Below are 26,435 nucleotides of genomic sequence, written 5' to 3'. Positions count from 1 at the left end.
TATAAATTATCCAAAATTAATGGTGATTAATCTGATAAGTGCTGGTCGTGCCAAAAGGAGATTGACACTCTAATCCATTTATTATATTCCTATGACCAAATAAGTGAGTATTGGTTACGTGTATGGGAAACTATCAGTACTTTGTTGAATATTAAGGAACACTCACGTTAAACTTTATAGTATTGGGCCATTTTGGTCTTAAGCAGTCAATATCTGATAATAAAGCAAAATTACTAGGAATTTTGATCAATTTGGCTATTAAAATCATACTGTAATGCTGGAAGGATGCTAGGGTGGAATACATAACTTGGTATAACAGAATTTGTATAACTGCCAAGTATGAGCGTGTTACTGCAGAGAGATTTAACGCTTTAAAAAATTTACAAAAATTTGGGAGTTATTGGAATCTTATAACCATGCGCCTATTAAACCATAACGATTTGTTTGATAAAGGTGTACATCTATACTATCTTTTTTATATATTTATGAAAGTATTAATGATCATTAATAATTTTTAGTGTTAATCTACTGTTTATTTTATTGTGTTTGTTATAGTTGGTTTTATCTTTTGTTCATACATATGATCTATATTATATTGTATTGTATTGACATATGTATGATTTCTTCTTTAAATACCAATACAACTTATTGAAATTTAAATTATGCCCTATGGTTTTACCATTTTCCTTTCTATGGAATAGATTTTGTTCTACGTTAATACCTTTCAAGTATTTGAACATCTGAATCATATCTCCCCTGTCCCTCCTTTCCTCTAGGGCAGGCATGTCCAACAGGTAGATCGCGATTCATATCTCCCCTGTTCCTCCTTTCCTCTAGGGCAGGCATGTCTAACAGGTAGATCGTGATCTACCTGTAGATTGCCGAGGGGTCAGAGGTAGATCACCAGCCCCACTTGGCTTCATCTCTCCAGCAGCTCTCCAGATCTTGTTCCAGCAGGTCATCTGCCAAGGGCTTGCTGCCACTGCTGATCCTTTGCCTGTCTTTTTTCCCTGCCTGCAGGAATCTTGCCTGTGGATGTATTGGGGTGCTTGTTGTTTTCATGCCGATAGTTTGTGGGCTGTATCCCACAACAATATGCCACAGACCCAGCGTCATACCTGATCTCCTGCCTCTCAGAATTACCCATTCCTGCCCCCGCCCTAACACCCCTTAGAAGTGTGTTATATACTGGGCGATATCCATTCGCCCGGGCTTTACCTGAATACACGTACCGTATCAGTTGTGTCGTGTGCTGGTCATTGGTTGCTTTATAGTTCACTTTAAAAACATAAGAACATAAGCTTTCATTAAACTTTTTTGGACAACAGTGTCAAGAATTTGGTGATTTTTGCGGGCTTTTCCAATTTTTTTCTAACCTTGCCTTCGAATTGGTTCAAACCACTGTGACTTTTGCTTGCCTCTACAATTTTATTTTGCCTTGTTTTTGCATTGATTCTACACTGTGTGCAGAATTTATTAAATTGCGTGTGATGGTATTTGAACTTTTTTGGCGGTATTTGATTTTATCTGGTTTGCTGGAAAGGTGTTTGAGTATTTTTTATGATTGTTTTGTGGTATTTGATTATTGGTGCCAGTATGATGAATTCTTATTTTCACTTTTAGAACTGCATATGTGGTTTAGGCACATCATCCAGAGGTTTTCAGTTCCTATTGATCTTTAGTACTTTGGGACAGTGTCAGTATTAGACCAGATTCAGCCAGATTTGGCCTTCTTACATCAAGCCACCCCATTATAACAAAGATGAGTGTTCCAAAGAAGAGCAAAACCTACCACTTTCATGATGAATGGGAAATGGACTATTTCTTCATCATGGTGAAAGACAAGTGTTGCCCAATTTGTAATGCCCCAGTATCCTTGCCTAAAAAAGGTAATCTGGAATGTCATTATAAGGTTCTGCATAACAATAAGTTTGATGCTGATTTTCCACCCAAAAGTGAAATTCGTAAACTGAAGCTCAAAGAACTTAAACAAAATTGGCTACTCAGCAACAGTTGATGGCGAAGCCAAGGCCACATTCGGTCAATGCAACTATAGTATCCTTCAAGGTCAGCAACCTGATCACAAAGAAATGCAAACCTTTCACTGAAAGGGAATTTGTAAAAGATAGTTTTCTTGAAGCAGCTGACAATCTTTTTGAAGGATTTAAAAATAAGAAAGATCATAGCTGCTATTCAAGATGTACAATTGTCAAGAAACACCATAGTGCGGTAAATAGAAAAGATGTGTGGAGACATAACTGAACAATTGTTGGAGGATGTTTCAAATTGTGTTGCTTTCTCACTCCAACTGGATGAATCTACATACATAAGAGACATAGCCCAGTTACTAGTCTTTATCTGGATGGTTTTTGAAGACTTCAGTGTTAAAGAAGAACTACTTAGAATGATTTCTTTAAAAGGGAGAACTACCGGTCAGGAAATATTCCATTCTTTTGTGATAAAGTGTAGTCTTCCATTGCTTAGACTTGTTGCTTAGACTTAGACTGACGGAGCAAGAGCAATGACAGGTAAGGTCAAGGGTTTCATAGTCCTCTGTAGACAGCATGACGATTTCCCAGATTTCCTTTCTTCCCACTGCATCATTCACCAGCAAGTTTTGGCAAGCAAGAGACTCAATACAAAGACTGTCATGGCCATCACTTTCAAAATTGTAAATTTAGTTCGTGGAAGATCACTTCAAAGACGGCTTTTCAATCTTACTCTTGATGAGTGGGCAGCGGAAATCATTTTGCACACAGATGTATGGTGGCTAAGTAGGCACACATTTCTGCAAAGATTTCGTGATTTGCTGAATGAAATAAGAAGTTTTTTGAAGGAGAGGGGGGATGACCAAGCAGAGTTGGAAGATGAGGAATGGTTATGTGATCTGGCATTTCTCGCTGACTTTACAGGCAAACTAAGGGCTCCTTTTACTAAGCCACGTTAGGGCATTAACACGCAGAATAGTGTGCGCTAAATTGCTGTGTACGCTAGACGCTAACACCAGCATTGAGCTGGCATTAGTTCTAGCCATGTAGAGTGGGTTTAGCACGCGCTAAAATGCTGTGCGCTAAAAATGCTAACACAGCTTAGTAAAAGGAGCCCTAAGTGATATGAACCTTGAACTACAAGGTATAAACAAATGCATTGGTGAGATGATGAGTACAGTTTCATCCTACAAGAGCAAATTTGATGACTGACCTTGCAAACAACACTTTGATCATTTTCCTAATAGGCAGGACCATCTGGGATAATATCCAAATTTTGTTTTTCAGAACAAGAAGTAAGTGACAGAAATCTGTTCTGTTATCCAGGAATTCAAAAATAGATTCTGTGACTTCCCAAAAATTGAAACATTTGTGGAGTACTTGTCATACCCATTCAAGTAGATATGGACATTAAAGAAACTGCAGCTGCTATCAGTAAAAATTACTCATTGAAAAAGCCATCTCTTGAAAACGAAATATTAACCCTTAAAAATGACATTTTTCTCAAGACCCATGCTAAGCAAGAATCGTTTTGGAAGCTAGTGCCTAGAGACAAATTTTCTAACTTGAGAAGATGTAGTGAAGCTGTACACTCCTGTTTCGGTGAATCTGCGTTTTCCCATCTGAAAATGACAAAGAGTACATAACATTCCAGCATGACAGCTGAACATCTCCAGGATTCCCTGAGACTGGCCCTCACATAATATTCACCCAACTTCAAAAAGCTGGTGGATGAAATGCAGGCTCAGACGTCTCACTAATGAGCAAGAGTGAAATATTAAAGATTGTGCAAGATCAGCCTGGATCAATACTCGACCTAAATTTAACACAAATTAATCAATAAAAGTAAAAGAAAGTTATTACTCAAAACTTTAAGGAAAAATGTACTTTCCATTTCCCCTCGCAGTTCTTACTGGATCTTCGTCTCTCTGTTTTGTATTTGCTTAATAGCTGATCACATCCAAGTGTAAATGACAGAAGGTTCATTAAAAATGGAGGGGGAGGGGATCCTCCAACTTTATTGGGTTAAAATTTAATTTGAAACTTAATTTTCATGGTGGTAGATCACCAGCACTTTTGGTCGGAAAAAGTAGATCACCATCTGTTCGAAGTTGGACATGCCTGCTCTAGGGCACACATATTCAGGGCTTCCAAAAAGATCTGACAACACTGGAAGAATGGGCCAAAAAATGGCAAATGAGTTTCAACATAGGGAAGTGCAAAGTCGTACATATAGAGAAAAAAAACCCGATGTTCACTTACAAAATGGGGGGGGATCAGCGCTAGGGGTGAGCGACCTTGAAAGAGACCTGGGAGTGATGGTAGACACAACATTGAAGGCGTTGGCGCAGTGTGCAACAGCCTCAAGGGAATCAAACAAAATGTTGGGTATCATTAAGAAGGGTATCACGACCAGAAAGAAGGAAGTCATCCTGCCACTGTATCGTGCTATGGTGCATCCGCACCTGGAGTACTGTGTTCAATTCTGGTCGCCGTACCTCAAGAAGGACATGGAGGTACTTGAGAGAGTTCAAAGAAGAACAACTAAGCTAATAAAGGGTATGGAGGACCTCTCATATACTGACAGACTGAAAAGGCTAGGGCTTTTCTCCCTGGAAAAGTGGAGACTTAGAGGAGACATGATAAAAACCTTCAAGATCATGAAGGGCATAGAAAAAATAGACAGGGACAGATTTTTCAAATTAAGGGGATCAACAAGTACAAGGGGGCACTCAGAGAAATTGAAAGGGGAGAAGTTTAGAACAAACGCTAGGAAGTTCTTTTTCACACAGAGGGTGGTGGATACATGGAACGCGCTACCAGAGGATGTGATAAACAGGAGCACGCTACAGGGGTTCAAAGAAGCTTTGGATAGGTATTTGGAAGACAAAGGGATTGAGGGGTTCAGATAAGAGTAGAGGTAGATTATAGGGATGGGATTAGAGGTAAATTATAAAATTAATCAGGGATCGCTGTTCAGGCACTAGGCCTGATGGGCCGCCGCGGGAGCGGACCGCTGAGCAAGAGGGACCTCTGGTCTGACTCAGCGGGGGCAACTTCTTATGTTCTTATGTTCCAGTCTCTCCTCATATATCTTCTGGTGCAAGGATACAGATAGAGGGTAACTATAAAGGACACTAAATGAATAGGGAATACATGATTTAGGAAAAAGATCACTTACAGGTCATGGACCTGGGGGGCTGCCACGGGAACGGACTGCTGGGCACGATGGACCCCTGGTCTGACCCGGCAGAGGCAATGCTTATGTTCTTATTTTCGTCGCCTTCCTCTGGACTGTTTCAAGTCTTTTTATGTCCTTTGCCAGATACGGTCTGAAAACTGCCATTATCTGGATAATTACCTCAGCTCATTCCCAGTCCATCGCAAATCCTGCCCCTCACTATATGAATAGAATCAGGCCAGTCTGAGGGATTTTCAGCCTGGTCCTATCCATATAAGAATAAATTCAAGAAAGTGTGTCAAAAGTTAGGTGCCCATTCTATAACAGCAATTGCATGCCTAATTGCCATTCTAGAATACTAGTGTACGTTGGCGAGCACTTATGCCAGCCAAATGGCTGGTGTAAATGAGTACACCTAAATGGTGGAGCCGCATGTGCTAGGGTTGGTATTCTACAAGTTACATGTGCAATTGCAAGACACACCTCAGACCTGCCCATGTATCTGAACCCTTTGCAGTTACACAGTGACGTAGCGAGGGTGAGAGGCACCCCTCCCCACCCCCCACCCGCTCCTTCTCCATGCGCACGTGCCCCTTCCCTTCCTCGTACCTCTGTTAACGCTTGCGGTGTGAGCAGCAACCTCAACCCGCTGATCGTGTCTGCATCGGCTCTTCCTCTGACATCACTTCCTAGGCACGGGTCCAGGAAGTGATGTCAGAAGAAGAGCCAACGCTGGCACAAGCAGCAGGTTGGGTTGCTGCTCGTGCCGTGAATGTTAAAAATGTATGGGGAAGGGAAGCGGAGCGTGTGGTAGCGGGGGTGGAGAGGAGGACTGGCAGACCCCCCCACCCTCTTACTATGCCATTGCAGTTATGCCCTATTCAACTTAGGTGCCCAGATGCCATTATAGAATAGTCTCTCACCATGTAGCATTAGGGCACCTGAAAGGAGATGTCATTTTATAGAATTGCCCCATAGTAGCCAAAAATAGACAGCTGCTTGGGAACATATTAGTTCTTGTGAATATTGGGCCTAAAGTGCTTAAAAGGGGGTAAATAATAAAGCATACATACAGGGCCGGATTTAGATGAAAAGAGGCCCTAGGCTATTCCACTTTCTCAGCACCATATATAGTACTTGTAACAATAACTAATCAAACATAACACACAACATTGCCCCTTCCTATGTCCATAGTGCCCCAGTGCGTCCTTCCTCACCTCACCCCCCCTCCATTCCCCGGCTGCCTCCCATCCCCCTTCCATTGAACACCCCCCATGCCATCCTGCCTGCCTGCCTTCCATTAACCCCCCCCCCACCCCACCGATGCCAGCCTGCCTGCCTCCCATCCCCATCCCCCTTCCACTGAAACCCTCTATCCCACCCCCATCCCCGATGCCAGTCTGGGCCGCCCTGTCCTAACGGATCCACGTTTTGCCTCTCTCCCCGCAGGGCTGGGTTTTGCCCAGCTGTTTCCGGACTGACGTCTTTCCCTCCCCGATCCTCCTCCCAGGGCGAGAAAAAGAAAGGGAGAAGCCGAGTCGGCGCCCCGTTGCGGCCGGAGCCAGTTCCGATCCCGAAGCGTAGAATTTCTCCTTATTTTTGGTTCAGTGTTTTAGTGTTCACTGTTTTTAGAATAGTGTAATTTTAATTTTGCTAACAATTTGAATGTAGGCCCCTCTTGATCTTGAGGCCCTAGGCTGAAGCCTAGTTAGCCTATAGGACAATCCGGCCCTGCATACATACCTTAATAACAGTCATTAAATTACAAGCTCTGTGCTTCTTGCTGTGTACTGCTCCTCCCTCTCGACAACAAGAAGAGATTAGGAAGGGAAGGAGTGAGACTAGGCCAGATATAGAACAGAGAATAATTACACTTTTATTTGTTCTCTTAGACTCCTGCAGCTCGCATCATTATTGATGCAGTTGTTTGGGTCTTGCTGCGTTTGAGTAAGTGGAACCCTGAAGAAAGTTATGGCATGATGCTGAAACATTAGTTCCACTTACTCACTCATGGCAAGACCTGGGTGACTGCAACAATCAATAAATACATTTTTCCATAATATAGCTTCTTCCTTGCTGCCATTTCCCCGGGAGGGGCATCCTATACAGAATCGGGCCTACACTAACCCTGATTCTGTAACTGATCCATGTTACAGACGCCTGTTACAGAATCGGGTTAGATTAGACGCGGCTGCTATACTTATCACGGCAGGGAGATCCCTTGCAGCGATAAGTATAGTGGCTGCGTCTACTTACAATGTAGGCCAGAATTTTGCTGGCCTACATTGTAAGCGTCTCTTCCTCTACTAGGGAGACACGTAGGGCCGTCTAGGTTCGCTTAAGGCCCTTTGGCGAGCATAGGCGGTCTTGCGGGCCTCCCTAGGCTCCCGGAGGCGCCTTCAATATAGGCGGCCTGCCTGGGGAGCATTTTTTTAAAAAACGTGCATCCCGATTGGCTGATTAGACAGCTGTAGGACACCTACAGCTGCCTAAAATCAGGACGCACTTTGCAGAATTAGGGCCAAAGTGCCAGATGGATGTTCTTCTCACCAAACTGTCCATATTGCTATTTTTGAAACCTATTTTCTAGATGGATTTCTATTCTATTCATCTGCAGTTCATCTAAATCTCAAGAGGATGTGTTAGATGTGTATTTCGGGTGGGACCAAGGTGGGCTTATGACTTGGATGTTTTTCTCAAAAATATATAAGGAAAAACAAAACTCAAAAAGGTGATATATGAACTCACAAAAAATAATCAACTTTATTCATGAACAATATACAATAAATGTATATATACATATGAAAAGCTCAGACCCACAACCAACCTACAGTGATAAACACGGAGCTGGTTGTTAACTAGACCATCACAGCTGTTCACTATCTGAAACCACCGTATTCATTAACAGAGTTTAAACACTGCAAAAATGAACTCAATGCTGTAATGTATATTCAGTACTTATCTGTACGGTGGAAAAATTGTGGACTGTCTCATATCTGCTCCGGTTTATAGTGCTATGTGCTAAATGATTCTGAAAATGTTGTCTCAAACATCCTCGACCCCCCTCCCCCCCAACTCGAGTTTCACAAATTGGAGCTTCTTCAGGAGGGGACACCATTTGTGGAGTTCCGCGAATGGTGTCCCCTCCTGAAGAAGCTCCATCTAGAAAGGTCCGTTTCAGAAAAAAAAGTAAGACATCCAAACTCAGATTTAGAATCATAAATGTCCTTCCACATAATTTTTAGAGGCATAATCAAAACCTCAAAATATTTAAAAAAAAACAAAAAAACCTGCTAAGTCAGCACTTGAACATTTTGTTGACCCCAAGCATCCAAGTGCCGGTTTTTGAAACCGACTTGGGCATGCCTAACTTGGATGTTTTGCAGGCCATAATGGAACCTTTGCTGAGACGTCATAGACTGAAGTTAGACATTTTGAACTAGATTTGTTTTAGGAGCATCTAAGTGACAAAAAAGTACCTTAACTGACCAGATAACCATTAGAGAGATTATGTACTGACCCTCCAACACTCCCCCAGATGTTCCAGACCCCCTCCCACCCCATAAAAGTCTGAATAACAAAGTACTTACCTGCCTCTAGCATCTGCTATGGGAAAGGCTACTATTCTTAAGTAGCCGGGTGGATGGGCTAGTGAACCATAATTCATAATCCACTCTAACCAGAAATTATGAGCCCATCAATTGCCCACAAAACCCTACTCTACTACCATATAGATGCCACCTGCAGCCAAAGGGCTATTGGGCTGGTAGACAGATGGGTATAGTGGGTTTGGGGGGAGTTTTGGGGGTGTTCACCATAACTTATAAAGGGGCTATGCTGAGATATACACGTCACTGTTTTTGTGAGGTTCACAGCAGGGATTCAAGACAATGTTGGACAAGTTCCTGCTAAACTGGAACGTACGCAGGTGAGGCTGGACTCATTTAGAGCACTGGTCTTTGACCTAGGGGCCGTCGTGTGAGAGGACTGCTGGGCACGATGGACCACTGGTCTGACCCAGCAGCGGCAATTCTTATGCCCTTTAAGGTGCCCCACTGCTCTATTGGCATGTCTAAGTGGCCAATCCATTATATTATTGGCCACTCCCACGTCCAAATGTAGACCATTTAGACATTTCCAGCTTGGATGATTTTTTGAGGTTGAAAATGGGGTATAATTTTGGACGTTTTGGTGGCCTGGATGTCCAAGTAGAAGATTTTCAAAAAATATATATTTTTTGGGAAATCTAGCGGTTCTGCTGTCGAAAATAGTTGGTTGTTTGGGGGTTTTTTGCTTCTGGTTTTGGATGTTTTTCAGGAACTCTCCAATTCAGACGTTAGATTTTTTTTTTTTTTTAAGGCCCTCCATGTAAGTTTATGCGCTTTTAAAATGAGCACCGTTAGTTACTAAGCCAGGTAAGGACAGTCTATAAAATGTTTTTACCCATAGACAACATCGGAGGAAGGTCTCAGCCTAAGAAGTGCCTATGAGAACAATGTTTGGTACACAGAGCTTTTACTTCCACTATGTTCAGTGGTTTCATCGGAACATAGACTCTAAACTGTTCTTTTTTTTGTTCAATATTTGTATTATTTTATAGTATTAAACAATAAGAAAAGTTATACAACAACTTTAACATAGGTATGACGAGTTACACAGGTATAATACCGATACATGAGCGTTTGGTAATATTATACTCTCTCTAAACTGAAATGACTGTATTGCAAAGTTGAGAATAAAAGGCATTGTTTATATTAGCACAGTATATATATATATATATTTTTTTTTTTTTGCATAACACTGTCAACTCTGTTTCTCATTGCACTTCCTTAGGAAATAGTAAGGTGAAGATGCTAATAATGAAGGGTGCATTGCATAAACTGACAAAACATAGCATCTGCTGTCATCGCACAGAATTAACTTAAGAAAAGGCAAACAAGGTGCAGAAGTAGAGTAGGTTTCCCCATGAATGAATCTTGCGCATGTTGACTGTATTCATTTTTATGTTAGAGCTATCAGGGCTTTGCGGTTGGGCCGTTTTGAAGCAGGCATCCTTCTGTAGCATAAACCGCTGAGAAACAGAAAGCAGCTCAGGACTGCACAGAGTTTTAGGAAGCAATTGAAAACATAGAGGTCCTTTTACTAAACTGCATGTGATTTTGCACTTACCGAGGCTTAACAGAGAAAATTAGCATGTGGTATTTGCAGCAACCAATGGGGGCACACCTACCATTGTCCGTTGCGGGTAGTGTGTTAACAGTTGTCATAGGGCTAGATTCACTAAGGACACCGATTGTGTCTCGACCACTTTGCGACCCTGACCCGAATCACTTACCTTCCTCCCGCACCTGATCCGATCCGTGCATGCAAATGAGGGGAACGACATGCAAATGTAGGCAGGCAGCGATTCACAAAAAAAAAAAAAAGAGGAACACTGGGCTGGCCGATCCCAAAACAAGCAACTGCTGAGGACCAGTTGCACACGTCCCTGCTGACTCTCCTGCTCCATGCCACCCTGAAATCCCAGCCAACTTCCACCAGCCCTGCTCTCTGCCCTGCTCCATTTAGCTCTCTGCTCCCTTCCTGCTCTCTGCCACGATCCTGCTCTGCCGACAGCTCTGATCCCTGCTCAAAAAGCTCTCTGCTCCCTCCTTGCTCTCTGCCGTGATTCTCCTGCTGAAAAAAACTCTCTGCTCCTGCTTGCCGCCCTTCCCTGTAGCACGAGCTCGTGGTTTTAACCCGCTTTAAACCTGCAGGTTAAAACCACGGGCTCGCACTGCAGAGAAGGGCGGCAGAGAACAGGAGAGTCGGGGTGAGTAAAAAAAAGTAACCCCCCCCCAAAAAAAACGGACAGCAAATGCATGCGCAGACCTTCTACAGGCAAAGTAGATGGTCTGCACATGTGTCGGGATCGTTCTCCAGCGATCTGTGTCATCAGTGAGGGGCGTGCCTCCAATCGCCCCCCATTTGCATGAAGATGGTTGGTGAATCGGTTGGCCTGCCTCGGATCGCTCACGGATCGGGTAAGATCGGTGGGCTTAGTGAATCTAGGTCATAGTGAACAGAATCAGGTTGCAGTTAGCACAGAGGCTCCTATTTAGGGTGTGGTATATGGTCCCATGTTAGTGGCCTGTTAATTGCTGTACACTCTCCACGTCCATTCTGCCCCTATTACAGAATTCCTTTGACGTGCAATTCTGCTGCACGATTGATTGTGGGTGCTTCACGGATGTCCCATATTACGCCAATTATGAAGCAGTTACATTGGCTTCCCGTACCACAGAGAGCCCAATATAAAGTGCTCTCGATTGTACATCAGGTTTTATATCATACAGCCCATGGAGGTTTTCAAGATTCGTTGGAGTTGTATTGAAGAAGGGAATTAAGATCTGCACAGGATATGAGATCATCATTGATGAAAGAGAGAAATGTGATACATGTCAGGGTCGGGAATCCTATGTTTTCAATAGTAGGGCTGAAATTTTGGAACTCATTGACAGGTCAGTTACGATTATGTAAACCTAGGGATACTTTTAAGAAACTTTTGAAGACACAGTTATTTGTCAGTGTATTTATGTGAGCAAAAATACAGTAAGTATTTCTGTGATACTTTTAAAAACTCATGAAGAGTTAGTTATAGGACAATGCATTTATGTGATCGAAATGAGTATGTTCATAGTGGAGGATGTAGGAGGGTCTATGTTGTATTGTTATGTATTTATTTTGCCTAGACTTTAGGCGATATATAAAATTTTTAAAAAAATAAATATAACTTGATGCACAGTAACTTTTAAAATACCACAAAACAGTTGGCATGTTTTTGCATTAGCTGTTATTTCGCACGAAACCACTCGTTAAAGGGTGACTGAAGGTGGGATAGGTTGAAAGAAGCTTGGTTTTTTAGGGGCAAAGGAATGGGATTAATGTTTGTCTACTGTTTATGACTACACTTCTCCCTCGTTATTCAAGGGGGATAGGGGCAGAGCCGGACCGCGAATGGCGAAAAACCATGAATATCCGGCTCTGACCCCCCCCCTCCCCCTGGCATCCCGGCCTTTCCTGGTGGTCTAGCTGGGCTTTGGGGCAGGAGCGATCTTCCTACGCTCCTGCCCCGTGCAGATAGCCATTAAGAAATGGCTCTGGGGAGTTCCCATCGGAGCCCTTTAAAATACTGTTTTTCTTTGGCGCGCTTCCGCCTTGCGCTGAGTTGTCTGCGCTGGGTTGTTGGCGCGCCTTTGTCATTGCGCGCTTTTGACCTGTCACCCTCCAACATGGCTGCTACTTGGCACCGTTGCTCTTGTTCACCATCAAGTTATGTAAAGCAGCCGGTTTCACCGTCTGCCAATTAAAGGGTTAAGGAGAAAGTGCTGTGTTGCTGTTGGTTAAGCCTGTTGCACCCATAGGAGGACGTTTTTCTGAAATCCCCATATACCCTGACACAGCCTTTTTGTGGGGCTACGAGATTAACAGACCACGCTTTTCTCTTTTGTGATTTATCTGCTTCTGTTGTCTGGTTGGCAGATCCTTGCCTCTTGTTACCGATTATATTGAACTCTGTGCTGTACTTTTATTGAGGGGTGGGGGGGAAGTTATGAATTGTAAGACTTTGCATTAAATTGTAGTAGCGAGGGTGAGTGATGACTGGGGTGGAGGAGCCCCTCCCCCACCCCCCACACCTTCCTGACCCCATCCCCTCTGCTGCGCGTTCACCCCCCTTCCCTTCCCTTTCCCTATACCTTTTTTTAAATTTTCCAGAGGCGCGAGCAACATGACGAACTTGCTGCCCGCTTCATGTCGGCTATTCCTCTGATGTCACTTCCTAGCTGTGGGACCCGGAAGTGACATCAGAGAGAGGCAACACTGACGTGGGCGGCAAGTTCATAATACTGCTCGTGCAGAGAAAATTAAAGAGGTACGAGGGAAGGGGCGCATGTGCAAGCGAGGGGGGGGGGGGCGGAGAGCAGAACAGGTGCCAGTGCCCCTATCAAGACCACCCCCTTGCCCCTTCCTATGCCGATTGTAGTGCAGTTTTAGAATTCCAGGCAAATGGTTACATATCACTGGAATACACTTCTCCTTCCGTATTCGCTGTGATAGGGGATTAACAGAACCGCAAATACAGAAAATCCGCAAATAACTTTTTCATATGTTATTCGCTGTTTTCTATTAAAAACCATTGTGTATATGGTGAAACCGCGAATAACATGGTGGGAGACTTGGCCTGTTCCTAAAGGAGAGGCAAAACACGGTGAAGAAAGTGCAGGGAATCAGCGATTTTCTCTGTAAACGCTTGGAATCGGCGATTTCTCTATGCAAGCTGACGTAATTTGGGGGGGAGGAGCCAGCAAGCTAAAAACCGTGAATAATCGAAACCGCGAATGCTGAAACCGCGAATACGGAGGGAGAAGTGTAAATGCAAGCCAAGGGAGTACTCTAAAGGTCAATTCCTAAAGTCTCATTAGTGGTGGGTTTTTGGCAACCTTTCTTTTGACTTTTCCCAACTGAAGCTCAAGGCAGGGGCAGGTTCAGGCACAGTTCCACAAGCAGGTTCACAATCTTAGGGGCTTTGCTCCTTTTACAAAGTGGCAGTAAGCTGGTGCACTAAAAAGCCCATTCAATTCCTATGGGCTTCGGTGCTTTTTGGAAGCAGAATAGCTACCGCAGCTTTGTAAAAGGAGCCCCTTGAAGAGTTTCTGCAAAAGAAGCAGAAATTGAATCCTGACATCGACTCAAATGTTACTGAGGTTTCTTTTTCAGCTTTTTTTTTTTTTTCCCCACGGAAAGCAAGTAGACTTTTGTCATAGAATGCTTGTTTTACAAATGTGAATGTTATAAATGCTGTTACACTTATTGTAAATTTTTTATTTTTTTTTTATTTTTTATTTTTTTTTATTGTAAATTTTTAAAAAATGGATAAAGAATTGGAAAACAAAACAAAATGTGAATGCCGGTGCCTAGCATTCCCTGGCCCTACTGCTTTTCAACAGTTTTTCAGACCTGAAATCTTTGAAAAAAACAAAACAAAACACAGAGAGGCAATAGAGTTAAAGGAAATGCACTTGTGATGTGCACCTAGGGCACTATGCAAAGCAGAAACAGCAGCAGCTAACGTATCTAAGAGGAAATGAGCCATGGTTTTCTGGCTAGTACACACTAAGTGAGTAGAGCAGGCACAGAAAAAAAAAGGGGGGGAGGGGCACCTTACAGCACCGGTGGCTTCATGAACATTTTTTTAAAACCCAGCATGGTCAGATAGATCGTCAAGAGGCAACTTCTACACTCCTGCTCGCCAGTGTCCCTCTGAAGGGAAGGGGGTGGGGGGAGAGAGAGACGGGGTGCACCTATGGCACGAGAGTGCTGGCATGTTGGTTAAAAAGGGAAGGTTTCAGCAATTGAGACGGAGACCTCGTCAGACCAGATTCTGGGACGGACTGCAACGTTTCCTTGCGGTTGCCTGAAATGCAAACAGAAGCAGAGAGAGAGAGGCAGGCTTTGGGGGATTTAACGAAATCTCTGTTAAATGAGAGAGGAGTATTTCGACGGGCACTCGGCAAATTACCGGGTCCAGGCTGCGAGTCTCCTCTGGATTCCATCATCCCCAGAGATGTGTATTTTCTGACCGTCTGAACTCACAAAAGCATTTCTTCCTGGATGCAAGTGGATGTGCTTATAAAAAAAAAAAAAAAATTAAAAAAAATAACGCGGGAAAGTTGTTTGTCGAAGCCACAGATCAGCTCCGGTCCTTCCTCTGAAGCAGCGTCGATGGAAGTTTTCTGCTCGGGGAAGGTGCCTGTAGCTTCTGCTCTCTGCCTTCTCTAGAGCTGGGATTTCGCTCGCAGGTTCTTCTTCCACCGCTGCCGGGGTTTCTTTGCTGTTCGAAACCATTAGGACAGACTAGATGGTTTTCTTTTTTTTTTTTTTGCAGCCTTGAAGGATGTGATGGCGTTTGGACTGAGAGCAACAGCTTGTCCTGTGGAATGAAATCTGTGCTCCGGTGAAAATGTTCAGCTGAAGCAAGAAGGAGACTGAGAAATCCTCCCCCACCCCCACCCCTGAAAAACAACAACAAAAACCCCCACCAAACTACCCATTGGCTCTCAAGTATCTTATATTAAATAAGGCATCTCTCTTCTTTGCCTTAGGTACAAAATAAGTGCCTGTACATAATACATAAACTGCTTTGATTGTAACCACAGAAAGGTAGTATATAAAATCCTCTCTCCTCTTCTTTGGAAAAGGTAACAAAGTGTCTGTTTCCTGCAACCCCCTCCCCATACTGCACTTTTTTTTTTTTTTTTTGAAGGGAGCTGTCACTTTCTGCCATTATTATGTTTCAATGTACATAGATTAAATTGACAAAACTGGATCTATGCTTAGACTGGAAGAAAGCAGAAATCCATCTTTCGGAAGGTCGTGGAGACTTAAAGGAGATTTGGAGCTCTTTTGAAGGAGAAAAAAAAAAACCCAAGTCAGCACCTAGCTTGGCCCCTTTCCCTAATCCCTGGGATACAGGGCTGTATCTCTGCTCACTGCCTGTACATGTCCTGTACCCAGCTCACACTGTCCTCCTCTTTTCCCTTCTCATATGCTCCGGTGATGCCATGCCCCACAGCCACAAGGGAGGCCAGGAGGGTGGCTCGGGGATCTGGGTAAAAAGCAGTGGTGGCATGGGAGGGCACCAAGGGCGAGGCGGCAGAGGGCGATCCAGGATAAAGGATGTGGAGTCTGGACATGGCAGGATGTTGTTGAACTCTAGCCGTGCCGATGGCTTGCTTCTCCTCTCTGGCAGCAGCAGCGGGGCTGGGGGAGCCTTGCAGGAGAGCCGCCGAAACAAGCAGGGAGCCCAAATGAGCTTGCTGGGCAAACCACTGTCTTACAACAACAGCCAGAGCTTCCGGCGGAGCGTCAAGTACCGGAGACTGCAGAACTACCTGTACAACGTGCTGGAAAGACCCCGGGGCTGGGCGTTCATCTATCACGCCTTTGTGTGAGTACTTGACCCACCTGTCTTGTTCTGTGCTCTATGGGGCAGGAGAAATGAGGAGTGAGGGGCTGTGTAGGTTTATTTAATATTAGAAGAGGGTTTCTGTATTTTGAATAGCTCTAGAGGTAAAAATGATCTGAAGCATTTGCATGTTGTCTTGCATGGACTAGTAGGATATATGTTTTGTACTGGTGGTGGTGGTGGGGAGGGCTATGCTGCCAGGGGAAGTGCCAGGCGGAGTGAGTCCTGCAGATACTGGTTAGGACATGCTGTGGTTGAATGATTCTCATCACTTTGCAGCATCTGGTGAACAGAATGGGAAGCTGGTTGGTGCCAATTGTGGAAGCAGGAAACTGAAAAGAATAGTGTGAAGCCCCCTAGTGATGGAGTGCGATATTACTGCTAAGTGTAGTGTGACTGTGCATACCAACACAAATCAATGGTGGAGAAGACAAAAAATTTTTATGCAACTCCCAGCAAAAAGACACCTGATCAAAGTGTATTGTTAGATGGAATTTCGTACCCATTAAGTTAAATGATCAAGATCTTGGGAATTACTTTAGATCAAGATTTATCGATGGAAGAACGTGCTAATCAGTCAGTTTGGAAATGTTTTTACACACTTTGGAAGTTGCGTTTCATACGATCTTATTTTGATCATTCTGCCTTCAGATTACTGGTGCTGTCCCTTCTTCTCAGTTCCCTTGACTACTGCGATATTTTGCCTATTATGCTGCTCTCAAGAGTAATTTGCGTAAATTGAGATTGATTCAGAATGCAGCTGTTAGGTTAATTCTTAATCTGAAAAAAAAAAATCAGATCATGTCATTCCTTTCTATTGGAAACTGCACTGGCTTCCCGACTGAAGCCATGCTCGTCTTCAAATTTGGATTACTATGTTATAAGGTGTTGTTTTGCATTACTGCAAATTATTTAAAGGATCACTTTGCACTGGCTTTATCTAAACGATCTCAACGCCTAAGACCCCTTACCCGACCCTTGCCCCCTAAGATCTCTTTTTTCTTACCTTCCTTCCCGCTCACCTTACATTTGACCACCTTATATTGTACCTGTTCCATGCTTACTTAAATTAATTGTATCTGTATCTGCTGATTGTACCCATTCGCTGATTGTCCAGCCCTTCTTTATTGTAAACCGCCTCAAACTACTACTGCTTTGGCGGTATATAAGAAATAAAATTATTATTATTATTATTAATAATATATTTTACTTTCCCTTCCATCAAGGAATGCCGATACTGTAAAAAAAATATTTTGATAAGTTACTTTTGCTTCAGGCAGCAGTAAGAGACAAGGAATTTAGTCAGTTAATATCCAATGCTGTATCATATAAACATTTCAGACAACTCTTGAAAACTTATCTATTCGACAAATTTTTGTAATATAAGACTAGGATTTATCAATCTCTCATTCTGTTGTAATTCCTGAGATTGTCTCAGACTCTTAAGTTCTGAACCACATAGAACTACATATGGTTATGCGGTATGCAAATAATAATGGAATGGAAGTGCCACGGTTTGGGTCCCCAAATAACTCCATGCCACGAAGGGGATTCAACTAGAAAAGAAATATAAAGTTTATTGAGCAAAATTTTGTGAAGAGCACTAAGGGCTCTTTTTATTGAGCCTCGCTAGGGGGGTTAACGCGCGCGACTTTTCATCACGCGCTAACCCCCGCGCCGGCCTCGAAACTACCGCCTGCTCAAGAGGAGGCGGTAGCGGCTAGCGCGGCCGGTGGTTTAGCGCGTGTTAAACCGCTAACGCGCCTTTGTAAAAGGAGTCCTAAGTAAGCTCTTTAGGGTAGGTACCAATTTGTGTGTCTGGACGGCATTCAGTGATTGGTACGCTTACAAAGGTAAACAGGATGTTGTATTTACCATTTAAAGTTAATAGAAACTTAGGTTAAATGCTACAAGACATAAACTATATCACACGTCTACCCCTAAACCTGTATGACTACTGAAACTCAACGTTTCAACTGGCCTCATTCAAGGTTTCTGTCCTCAGACAAGTGAACGTCCCCCTTCTCTTGTGGTGGTCACCTCTACACGCTAGGAAAATGGTCCCCCTGTCCACAAATACCCTTATGTGCGCACACACAGGATTACCGGTCTAGTAGAGTCTCTGTAAATGTTGCAGCTGCCTTGCGTTGGGTACCATGATCCTCGGCATCTGCGTGTCCATCGGCCGCTGAAGTCAGCCCGTCAACTCAGGAACTCTGGAGCACCTACTATGCACAAATCAATAAAGGAAATCCCTGATCTAAAACACAAAGAAACCGGGGACTAGGCAGAGAGAGGGCAGGCTCACGAAATGCAAAAAAAAAATAAATAAAAAGTTAAGAGAGAGGGGGGTTCCTAACTAGCCCACCGAACAGCAGTATCTGCTATGTCCCTCTCGGCTGGCTGTCTCCACTCTTCCTGCACTGACTACAACCACTGGCTAACTAGCCCTAACCCCAGAGGCAGGTTCTAAGGCAGGCGTAAGCAAAGATCTCGGAGGACAGGCTTAAAGCAAAGTTCTCGGAGGGCCGGGGTGCGGCTGCTCAAGGCTCATCTGGGCTTGCTCCTTCCTCTTGTCAGGTTTCCCTCACACAGCTCTCCTCCCTGCTTCTGGCAGCTCTCATTCTCTCTCTCCCATAGGCTCCTGACTCTTCAGGCCTCCTCAGACTCATCTGCCTCCCCGCAGTCCAGTGTTTTTTGGTTCCTGACTTGTCTGCTCCTACTGCGGTTCCTTCCTCTGTCTGCAGCTCCTCTCCTCACCCACCAGCCCTGCTCCTTCCCTGGGCCTGCTGCAACATGGCATCCCTCCTGACTGGCTTTGTCCACTCTTCTCCCAGCTTGCTGCAGCCTGGTGTTCTCCTGCTTACTCCATTTTTTTTATTTTTCAGGCTTTCCTAGAGCTCCCCCTGCTTCTTCGGGCCTGATTGGCCCAGGGTTTGCATCAGTCAGGAGGGTCCTGCCTCCTCCGCCTCCTGACTGGCTCCTACCTCACACCGATCTGCCGGATTGGCCGCCTACCTCCTTCTTCTGCTGGGCTCCTGATTAGCCCAGTACTCTCAGCCCTTGGTCCTCTGAACTGGCCACTCCCTCCTTCCCCCGCCATTGCCCGGCACAGTAGGGCCTTCTGTGTTCCTACCCTGCCCCCACCCCCTCGTGACCCAGGGTGTGCAGAGATTTGCAGCAGTGTGTTAGTGTCTGGGTTCGTGGGGGCAGGGAATCAGCTGGCCTCCATTCGCTGCTGGCTCTTCCTTCGCTGACAGTGTGTACTCTCCCCTGATGTCAGCAGCTCTCTCTCCCTTGGCTGCTGGCTCTTCCCTCCAATACCAGCAGCCTGTACATCGGGATTCCCCAAAGTCAGCACAGAAGGGGGAGGGGAGAACAAGATAATACCCTATTTACAATAGTAATTCCAAAATACCAGGGAAAAGCAAGAAGGTCAAGGAGTGGTGGTGAGGGAAGTATTTTGTCTTCAGAATCTCCTGTGGTGTAGCCAGATCTGTCAAACTTCTGACTGAGCAATGCAGAGTAGACTCTGCTGGAGGTTGTGTCAAGTTTTGGTTAGTGCCATCCAAGAACCAGTATCTTCTGTGGGTCAAAAGCGAGTGTCAGGCTGAGAATGATCTTTTCTGTGCCACCTCTGGAGGCAAAGTGCTCTGTAAGAAACAAAGCCCTCACAAATGAGCAGAAAAAGGTTGAAGAGAAAATGATTGGAACCAAATGTTTACTTCTTCCAGATGCTTTGAAGCATGTCAGTTGTTTTAAAGCCTACTACTGTTTTCCCACACTGTTCATTCATTATTTTTTTTTCTCTTACAGTGATGTATTCTTTGTTTCACATGTTTTGACTACTTTCTGCTGTGTTTTTAATGACAGATGAAAATTATTCCAAGTTGTTGTATGATTGTCTGGGGTGGGTTTTGGCCGCAGACTCTGCGAAGGACCAGCTTAAAAATGTGCTTTTACCTCCATGGAGATTCCAGGAATATAAATTTTGAGACATTATATCAGTATAACAGATAGCTGAATTCTGTTTCAGCTACAGTATAAAAGAAATCAGAGTCCTCTGTTCCTGATGACTGGATGTCACTTAGTGAAAATGACACTTCTGATTCTGCTGTACTTCACCTTAAAATATCTCCGGAACCCTAATGAGACTAGCATGTTCAGCTTGGCAAAGCAAAATAGAAATAGGTTGACATGGAAGTATGAATTAACTGCCTTTGGCCATGTTCTAGCTTGCACCCTACTAGCTGCTGCAGTGATAGTCACTGCTTTTCAAGCGTGGGTCACGTTGGCAAAAAGACTTCAGTATGAGAGCCAGAACCGTTGCCACACAGAATAGCTGATGCCCAGCTCCCTGGGGCAACAAAATAGAGGGAGGTTGCCCTACAATGACGCATCTATTCAAACATATTGAGATCAACATGCCGTAAGTAAAACGAAGAATGATTCCCCAGACTAACTCTCTCCCTGAGTCCATCTTGTTTACCCTCAAAATACCCTTCCCCCCAAACTAGGGTTACCATATGGCTCCAGGAAAAGGAGAACGGATTGAGACACCCGGGTTTTACTTCTACGGAAAGCAATGAAAGTAAGGACAGATAGAGAGATATTTGGGCTGTACTTCTGTTGAAAGCAATGGAAGTAAAACCCGGATGTCTCAATCCGTCCTCCTTTTTCTGGAGCCATATGGTAACCCTACACACTCTCTCTTCAATACACACACTCTCTATTTCAACTCTTTCTTAGCTAGTCCACCGCGAGCTCCCACCACCCAGTCCCTCGTCACTCCAAGTCAGATCTCTACTCTGTAAATGTTCCTTCATATTCCACTGAGTTGTGCTGCTGGTGCCACCTCTGTGATCTCTGCTTTCTTGTCGGCATCCTGCAGTTCCAGGCGAGTCCGAGCCACACGGCATCCAAATTCCTTTAGTTTGCATAGTCATGTGAGAACAACCTGGGTGCTTGGATACCGCTGCGGCTCAAATCCACTGAGATCTGCAGTTCCAACGCACGACTGAACAGTTGTTCCAAAGGCAGTGCCAGCAGCGAGCTTCACAAAAGCTTAAAAAAAAAAAAGAATGGAAGAAGTGTGAGTGTAATGAAGGACAAGAGTCTGGGATCCTTATCTTGGTTTGCTGGAGGTCATCACCGGTTCCCTGACCTTACAAAGAAGATCACTGGTCTACTGAGTCAGTGAAAACTGTGCTTCTCTCATTAAGAATAGACTTAGAGGGGACGTTATCATGCTTTATTAAGCACAGGGTCCTAGTTAATGCAATGACACTGTGTGGTAAAGTAGCATGACTTGTGGGAGTGTGTGGGGCAGTGGTTAGAGCTACAGCCTTAGCATCCTGAGGTTGGGGGTTTGAATCCCGCACCGCTCCTTGTGACCCCTGCGCAAGTCACTTAATCCCCGGTTCATAGACAAGTCAGCGAAAGACAAAGGCACGTGCCGACAACTGAGCGCAAGACGGAGGCGCGCGCTGAAGAAAATTACAGTTTTTAGGGGCTCCGACGGAGGGTTTTGTTGGGGAGCCCCCCCAGTTTACTTAATAGAGTTCGCGCCGGCGTTGTGGGGGGTTTGGGGGGTTGTAACCCTCCACATTTTACTGTAAATGTAACTTTTTCCCTAAAAACAGGGAAAAAGTGAAGTTTTCAGTAAAATGTGGGGGGTTACAACCCCCCACACCCCCCACAACGCCCCCACAATGCGGCGCGATCTCTATTAAGTAAAGTGGGGGGTTTCCCCCCACACCCCCCCATCAGAGCCGTAAAAACAGTAATTTTGTGCGGCGCGTGTCTTCGCACTGCACTCAATTGTCTGCGCGCGCCTTTGTTCCGACGCGCTTTTGACCTGACACCTAATCCCCATTGCCCCAGGTACATTAGATAGAGTGGGAGCCCGCCAGGACAGTTAGGGAAAAATGCTTGAGTACCTGAATAATTTGAAATCCGCATAGAATTGTAGGATACGCGGAATATAAATTATAAAGAACCCCCCCCCCCCCAAAACCTGTCTTAACTGTTCCTAAAGTGCTATTCCCCCCCCCCCCACACACACCTTTATGATGGCTTTGGTTATCATAAACACAGACTGGGCCATATCCAGTACAGTAGACTGGGCCATATCCAATACGCCCCCCCCTCATATATAAACAATTACTATTTTACCTTTTATTTTATTTTTCTTTTACCATTGTAAACTGGCCAGATACATGTTGATGGTCGGCATATTAAACACAATAAAACTTGAACTTGAAACTCGATTATGGGGCTTCACAGCAGTTGTAGATTTATCAATACAACACAATAACTCTTAGCATAAAGAAGCGATTCAACGCGAATCGTGTTTCGGCCCCCTCCCCAAAAGCAGCCATTTTTTTGTTCATGACATGGGGCTCCTTTTACTAAGCTGCGTTAGGGCTTTAACGCACAGGAATAGCACGTGCTACAGTGCCCCGCGCGCTAGACGCCAATGCCATCATTGAGCCGGCGTTCGTTCTAGCCGCGTAGCGCAGGGTTAGCCCACGCTAATCTGCTGCGTGCGCTAAAAACGCTAGCGCGCCTTAGTAAAAGGAGCCCTTGGTTTTGGATGTTTGTCTCAGCGAACGATGACTGAATTTCATTGTCTATAAAGCACCCAAACGAATGGATGGTCTCCGGACTCAAGGATCTCCCGTAGGAGGAACGACTGGGTAAGTTGCAGCTGTACTCAGTCGAGGAACACAGAGAGAGGGGAGACATGATCGAGACGTTCAAATATGCCACGGGCCGTATCGAGATGGAAGAAGATCTCTTTTTTCTTAAAGGACCCACGGCAACAAGAGGGCATCCGTTGAGAATCAGGGGAGGGAAATTCCATGGCGACACCAGAAAATATTTCTTCACCGAAAGGGTGTTTGATCGCTGGAATAATCTTCCGCAACAGGTAATTGAGGCCAGCAGCGTGCCAGATTTTAAGAAAAGATGGGATTGGCATGTGGGATCTCTTCATGGAGGTAGTTAGGGGGGTGGGCCATTTGTGTGGGCAGACTAGATGGGCCGTGGCCCTTTTCTGCCGTCATTTTCTATGTTTCTATGTTTCTATGAACTCTTTGCAGCAGGCCTATGGAGCCGAAACCCGATTTGTGTTGAATCGCTTCTTTATACTAAGCGGTGTTTTGTGCCAGTGAAACTACCATTGCTGTGAGCTCCGCCCTCCCTCCAGCTGGCTCGGTCTTATGCTAGTGATTTTTTGTGACTATGGGTTCCTGAGGAAGGGATTGTGTTCCTGAAACCAGGCTGGTTGGACCTGGTTTCATCTATCTTTTTTCCGCCCTCTGGATGAACTTTACTAGCTACAGCTAAGTCCTTTGCCTTTTTCATCGTTTTGCTATTGGGAGTAGGCTGGGGGGGGGGGGCTTCACAGAGTGGTCGCTCATTGACTACACCTGTTATTCACTGTTGGGTTTGTGATTTTTTCACTGTTTATTTATTGCACATTACGCACACATTAGGTGCCCGATGATGGTGTGCGGGTGGAGGTATATTACCTTTACCCAAAATTGAGAAGCGCTGGAGTATTGGCTCCTTTCGCTGCCCCCTCACACCGAGGGCACCTTAATACCTTATTACTTTATCAGTTGAATTTCACGCTTTGTTTGCGTGATATTTATTCAGGTATGTTGTCTTGAAGTGACCACTCTCTGAACCATTTGACTATTCTGCCTTTATGTGGGTTTCTTTTATAGGTTGTGTGGCAGTTTTTGGAGTTTTTTCTTTTGTGAACATCCCGTAGAGCATGGGTCTCAAAGTCCCTCCTTGAGGGCCGCAATCCAGTCGGGTTTTCAGGATTTCCCCAATGAATATGCATGAGATCTATGTGCATGCACTGCTTTCAATGCATATTCATTGGGGAAAACCTGACTGAATTGCGGCCCTCAAGGAGGGACTTTGAGACCCATGCTCTATGGGATGTTCACAAAAGAAAAAACTCCAAAAACTGCCACACAACCTATAAAAGAAGTTTTCAGTAAAATGTGGGGGGTTACAACCCCCCACACCCCCCACAACGCCCCCACAACGCGGCGCAATGTCTATTAAGTAAAGTGGGGGGGGGTCCCCCCCACGCCCCCCTGTCGGAGCCCTAAAAAGAGTAATTTTTAGCGGCGCGTGCCTCCGCGCTGCGCTCAATTGTCTGGGTGCGCCTTTGTCCCGGCGCGCTTTTGACCTGACACCGTTTGAGGCTTGTGCGGTTAAGGCAGAGCTTACAGGAATGGGACAGGGACAGTGACAAAACTCATGGGGAAGGGAAGAGGAAATTTGAGTTCCAACAGGGACGGGGAAAAATGTGTCCCCATGCCATTCTCTACTTTTCAGCACCTAATGCAACTGTAGGTGTGGCTGACGCTGGACATGGCATTAGATGCCATAAAGCGCCTACGTGGGTACGATTCGCACCAAAGGTAGGCGCTGGAAATGTAAGCTTTGAAAACACTGGCCTACATTTCTGGTGACTACCTTTGTCGGAGGCGTGATTCTCTAAACCAGTGTTTCTCAAGTCGGTCCTGGAGTACCCCCCTTGCCGGTCAGGTTTGCAGGATATCCACAATGAATATGCATAAATTTGATTTGCATACACTGCCTCCATTATATGCAAATTTCTTTCGTGCATATTTATTGTGGATATCCTGAAAACCCGAGTGGCAAGAGGGTACTCCAGGACCGACTTGAGAAACACTGCTCTAAACGGCTCCGTCACGTGACTGACACGCGATTGGTGGCTGCTTTTAAGGTCGGCACTGTTTACAGAATCTGAGCCATACTGCCTCCTATTTGGAATATGCTCTGTGTTAGTCAGTTAGCATACAGCAGTGGTCTCAAACTCAAACCCTTTGCAGGGCCACATTTGGGATTTGTAGGTACTTAGAGGGCCTCAGAAAAAATAGTTACTGTCTTATTAAAGAAATGACAATTTTGCATGAGGTAAAACTCTTTATAGTATATACCGTATTTGCCGGCGTATAAGACGACCCCCCAACTTTTACAGTTAAAATATAGAGTTTGTTATATACTCGCCATATAAGACTACCCCTTCTTCCGCACACCTTCTGCACAACAAATAAAACTTAAAAGAACACCAGAATTTATTTCAACAATTTTAATTAATTCACTAAAGCTGAATAGAACAATAAACCCATGGGAGCTGCCATGCTATTTGTTTTCTAAACTGTTAACCAAACTGAAACTGTCAATGATAGAAGGAAGATAACACATAGAGGGAGAGAGCAAGTGCCGGGCAAGTCCCTAGCAAGTTTGCTGGCATGACAGTTTCCCTTTAAAAGCCTTCAAAAGCCTCCTGTTCGCCCCCGCAACTTCCTTAAGGGCTAGACTCCACACACGGCCGCATGTGCGAGAGACGTAGTAAAGAGAAAAGGGGTGGGGCCAGAGCGCCGCTGCTTCCCGCTGCGCAGGATGAAGGAGCTGGCACCCTTGTCACACTGATGTCCCGCCATGGCCCCGCTGATGTCCCGGCAGGTTTACTAGTACCGTAAGCACCGTAAGGAGGTAAGGAAGGAGATGTTAGGGCATGTAAAGTAAGGGCATGTAAACAGTACCCGGCGTATAAGACGACCCCCGACTTTGGGGAGGATTTTAAGGTACTGAAAAGTCGTCTTATACGCCGGCAAATACGGTAAATCTTTCCTTTTGGCTAAGTCTTAATAATAATATTGTAATTTATAGTTAAAGAGACATATGATCAAGAAACTGTTATATTTTACTTTTGTGATTATGATCACACATACCAAGGGCCTCAAGATAGGACCTGGCGGGCCGCATGTGGACCTCCGGGCCGCATGTTTGAGACCACTGGCATACAGCAATGCACTAACTGGCTAACACTTCCACTCTCCAGCCATGCCCCACTCCCTGAACAAAAAATTCGAAAAAAAATGTCAGCAATTCATGGTTTGAGCAAGAAAACACAAAAAACGTCCACCGAAATAGTTCCACAAAATCAACCACAAAGCAGAAGGCAAAAAAAAACCCCAAAAACGTGGAACTGATGACCTTGTTATACAATTTATTTGAAAATGGTGCAGAAGTATACACAATTAAACAAAAGACACAATAAAAATGTGGCATGCATCCTACACGGGCCGTGTTTCAGTCGATATACAGACTACGCTCGTCGTGTACACAGTTTATTGCATTGTTTTGCATTTTTAATCTAGTGGCTCATAGCAAGACCGGACCCCAGATAAAGGTCGTGATCACG

At 44.7% G+C, this 26,435-nt stretch overlaps 1 protein-coding gene across 3 annotated transcripts in view; it reads left to right on the top strand.

Moving 5' to 3' along the window:
• The window catches only part of KCNQ5 (potassium voltage-gated channel subfamily Q member 5), a 919,416-nt gene that overhangs the window by 15,451 nt on the left and 877,530 nt on the right, over positions 1–26,435 (top strand). For 2 of the 3 annotated variants that reach the window (XM_033936064.1, XM_033936062.1), the window contains exon 1: positions 15,520–16,156. The exons of the other annotated variant lie outside the window; for it this stretch is intronic. In XM_033936064.1, coding sequence (XP_033791955.1) covers positions 15,771–16,156 — 386 coding nt within the window. In that variant the 5' untranslated portion in view covers positions 15,520–15,770. Of the gene's footprint in view, positions 1–15,519; positions 16,157–26,435 lie in introns of those variants that run through there. 3 annotated transcript variants of the gene reach the window in all.

Source organism: Geotrypetes seraphini, chromosome 3, assembly GCF_902459505.1.
Source record: "Geotrypetes seraphini chromosome 3, aGeoSer1.1, whole genome shotgun sequence".
Classification (NCBI taxonomy): Eukaryota; Metazoa; Chordata; class Amphibia; order Gymnophiona; family Dermophiidae; genus Geotrypetes; species Geotrypetes seraphini.
This window is presented reverse-complemented; position numbering and strand designations above follow the sequence as displayed.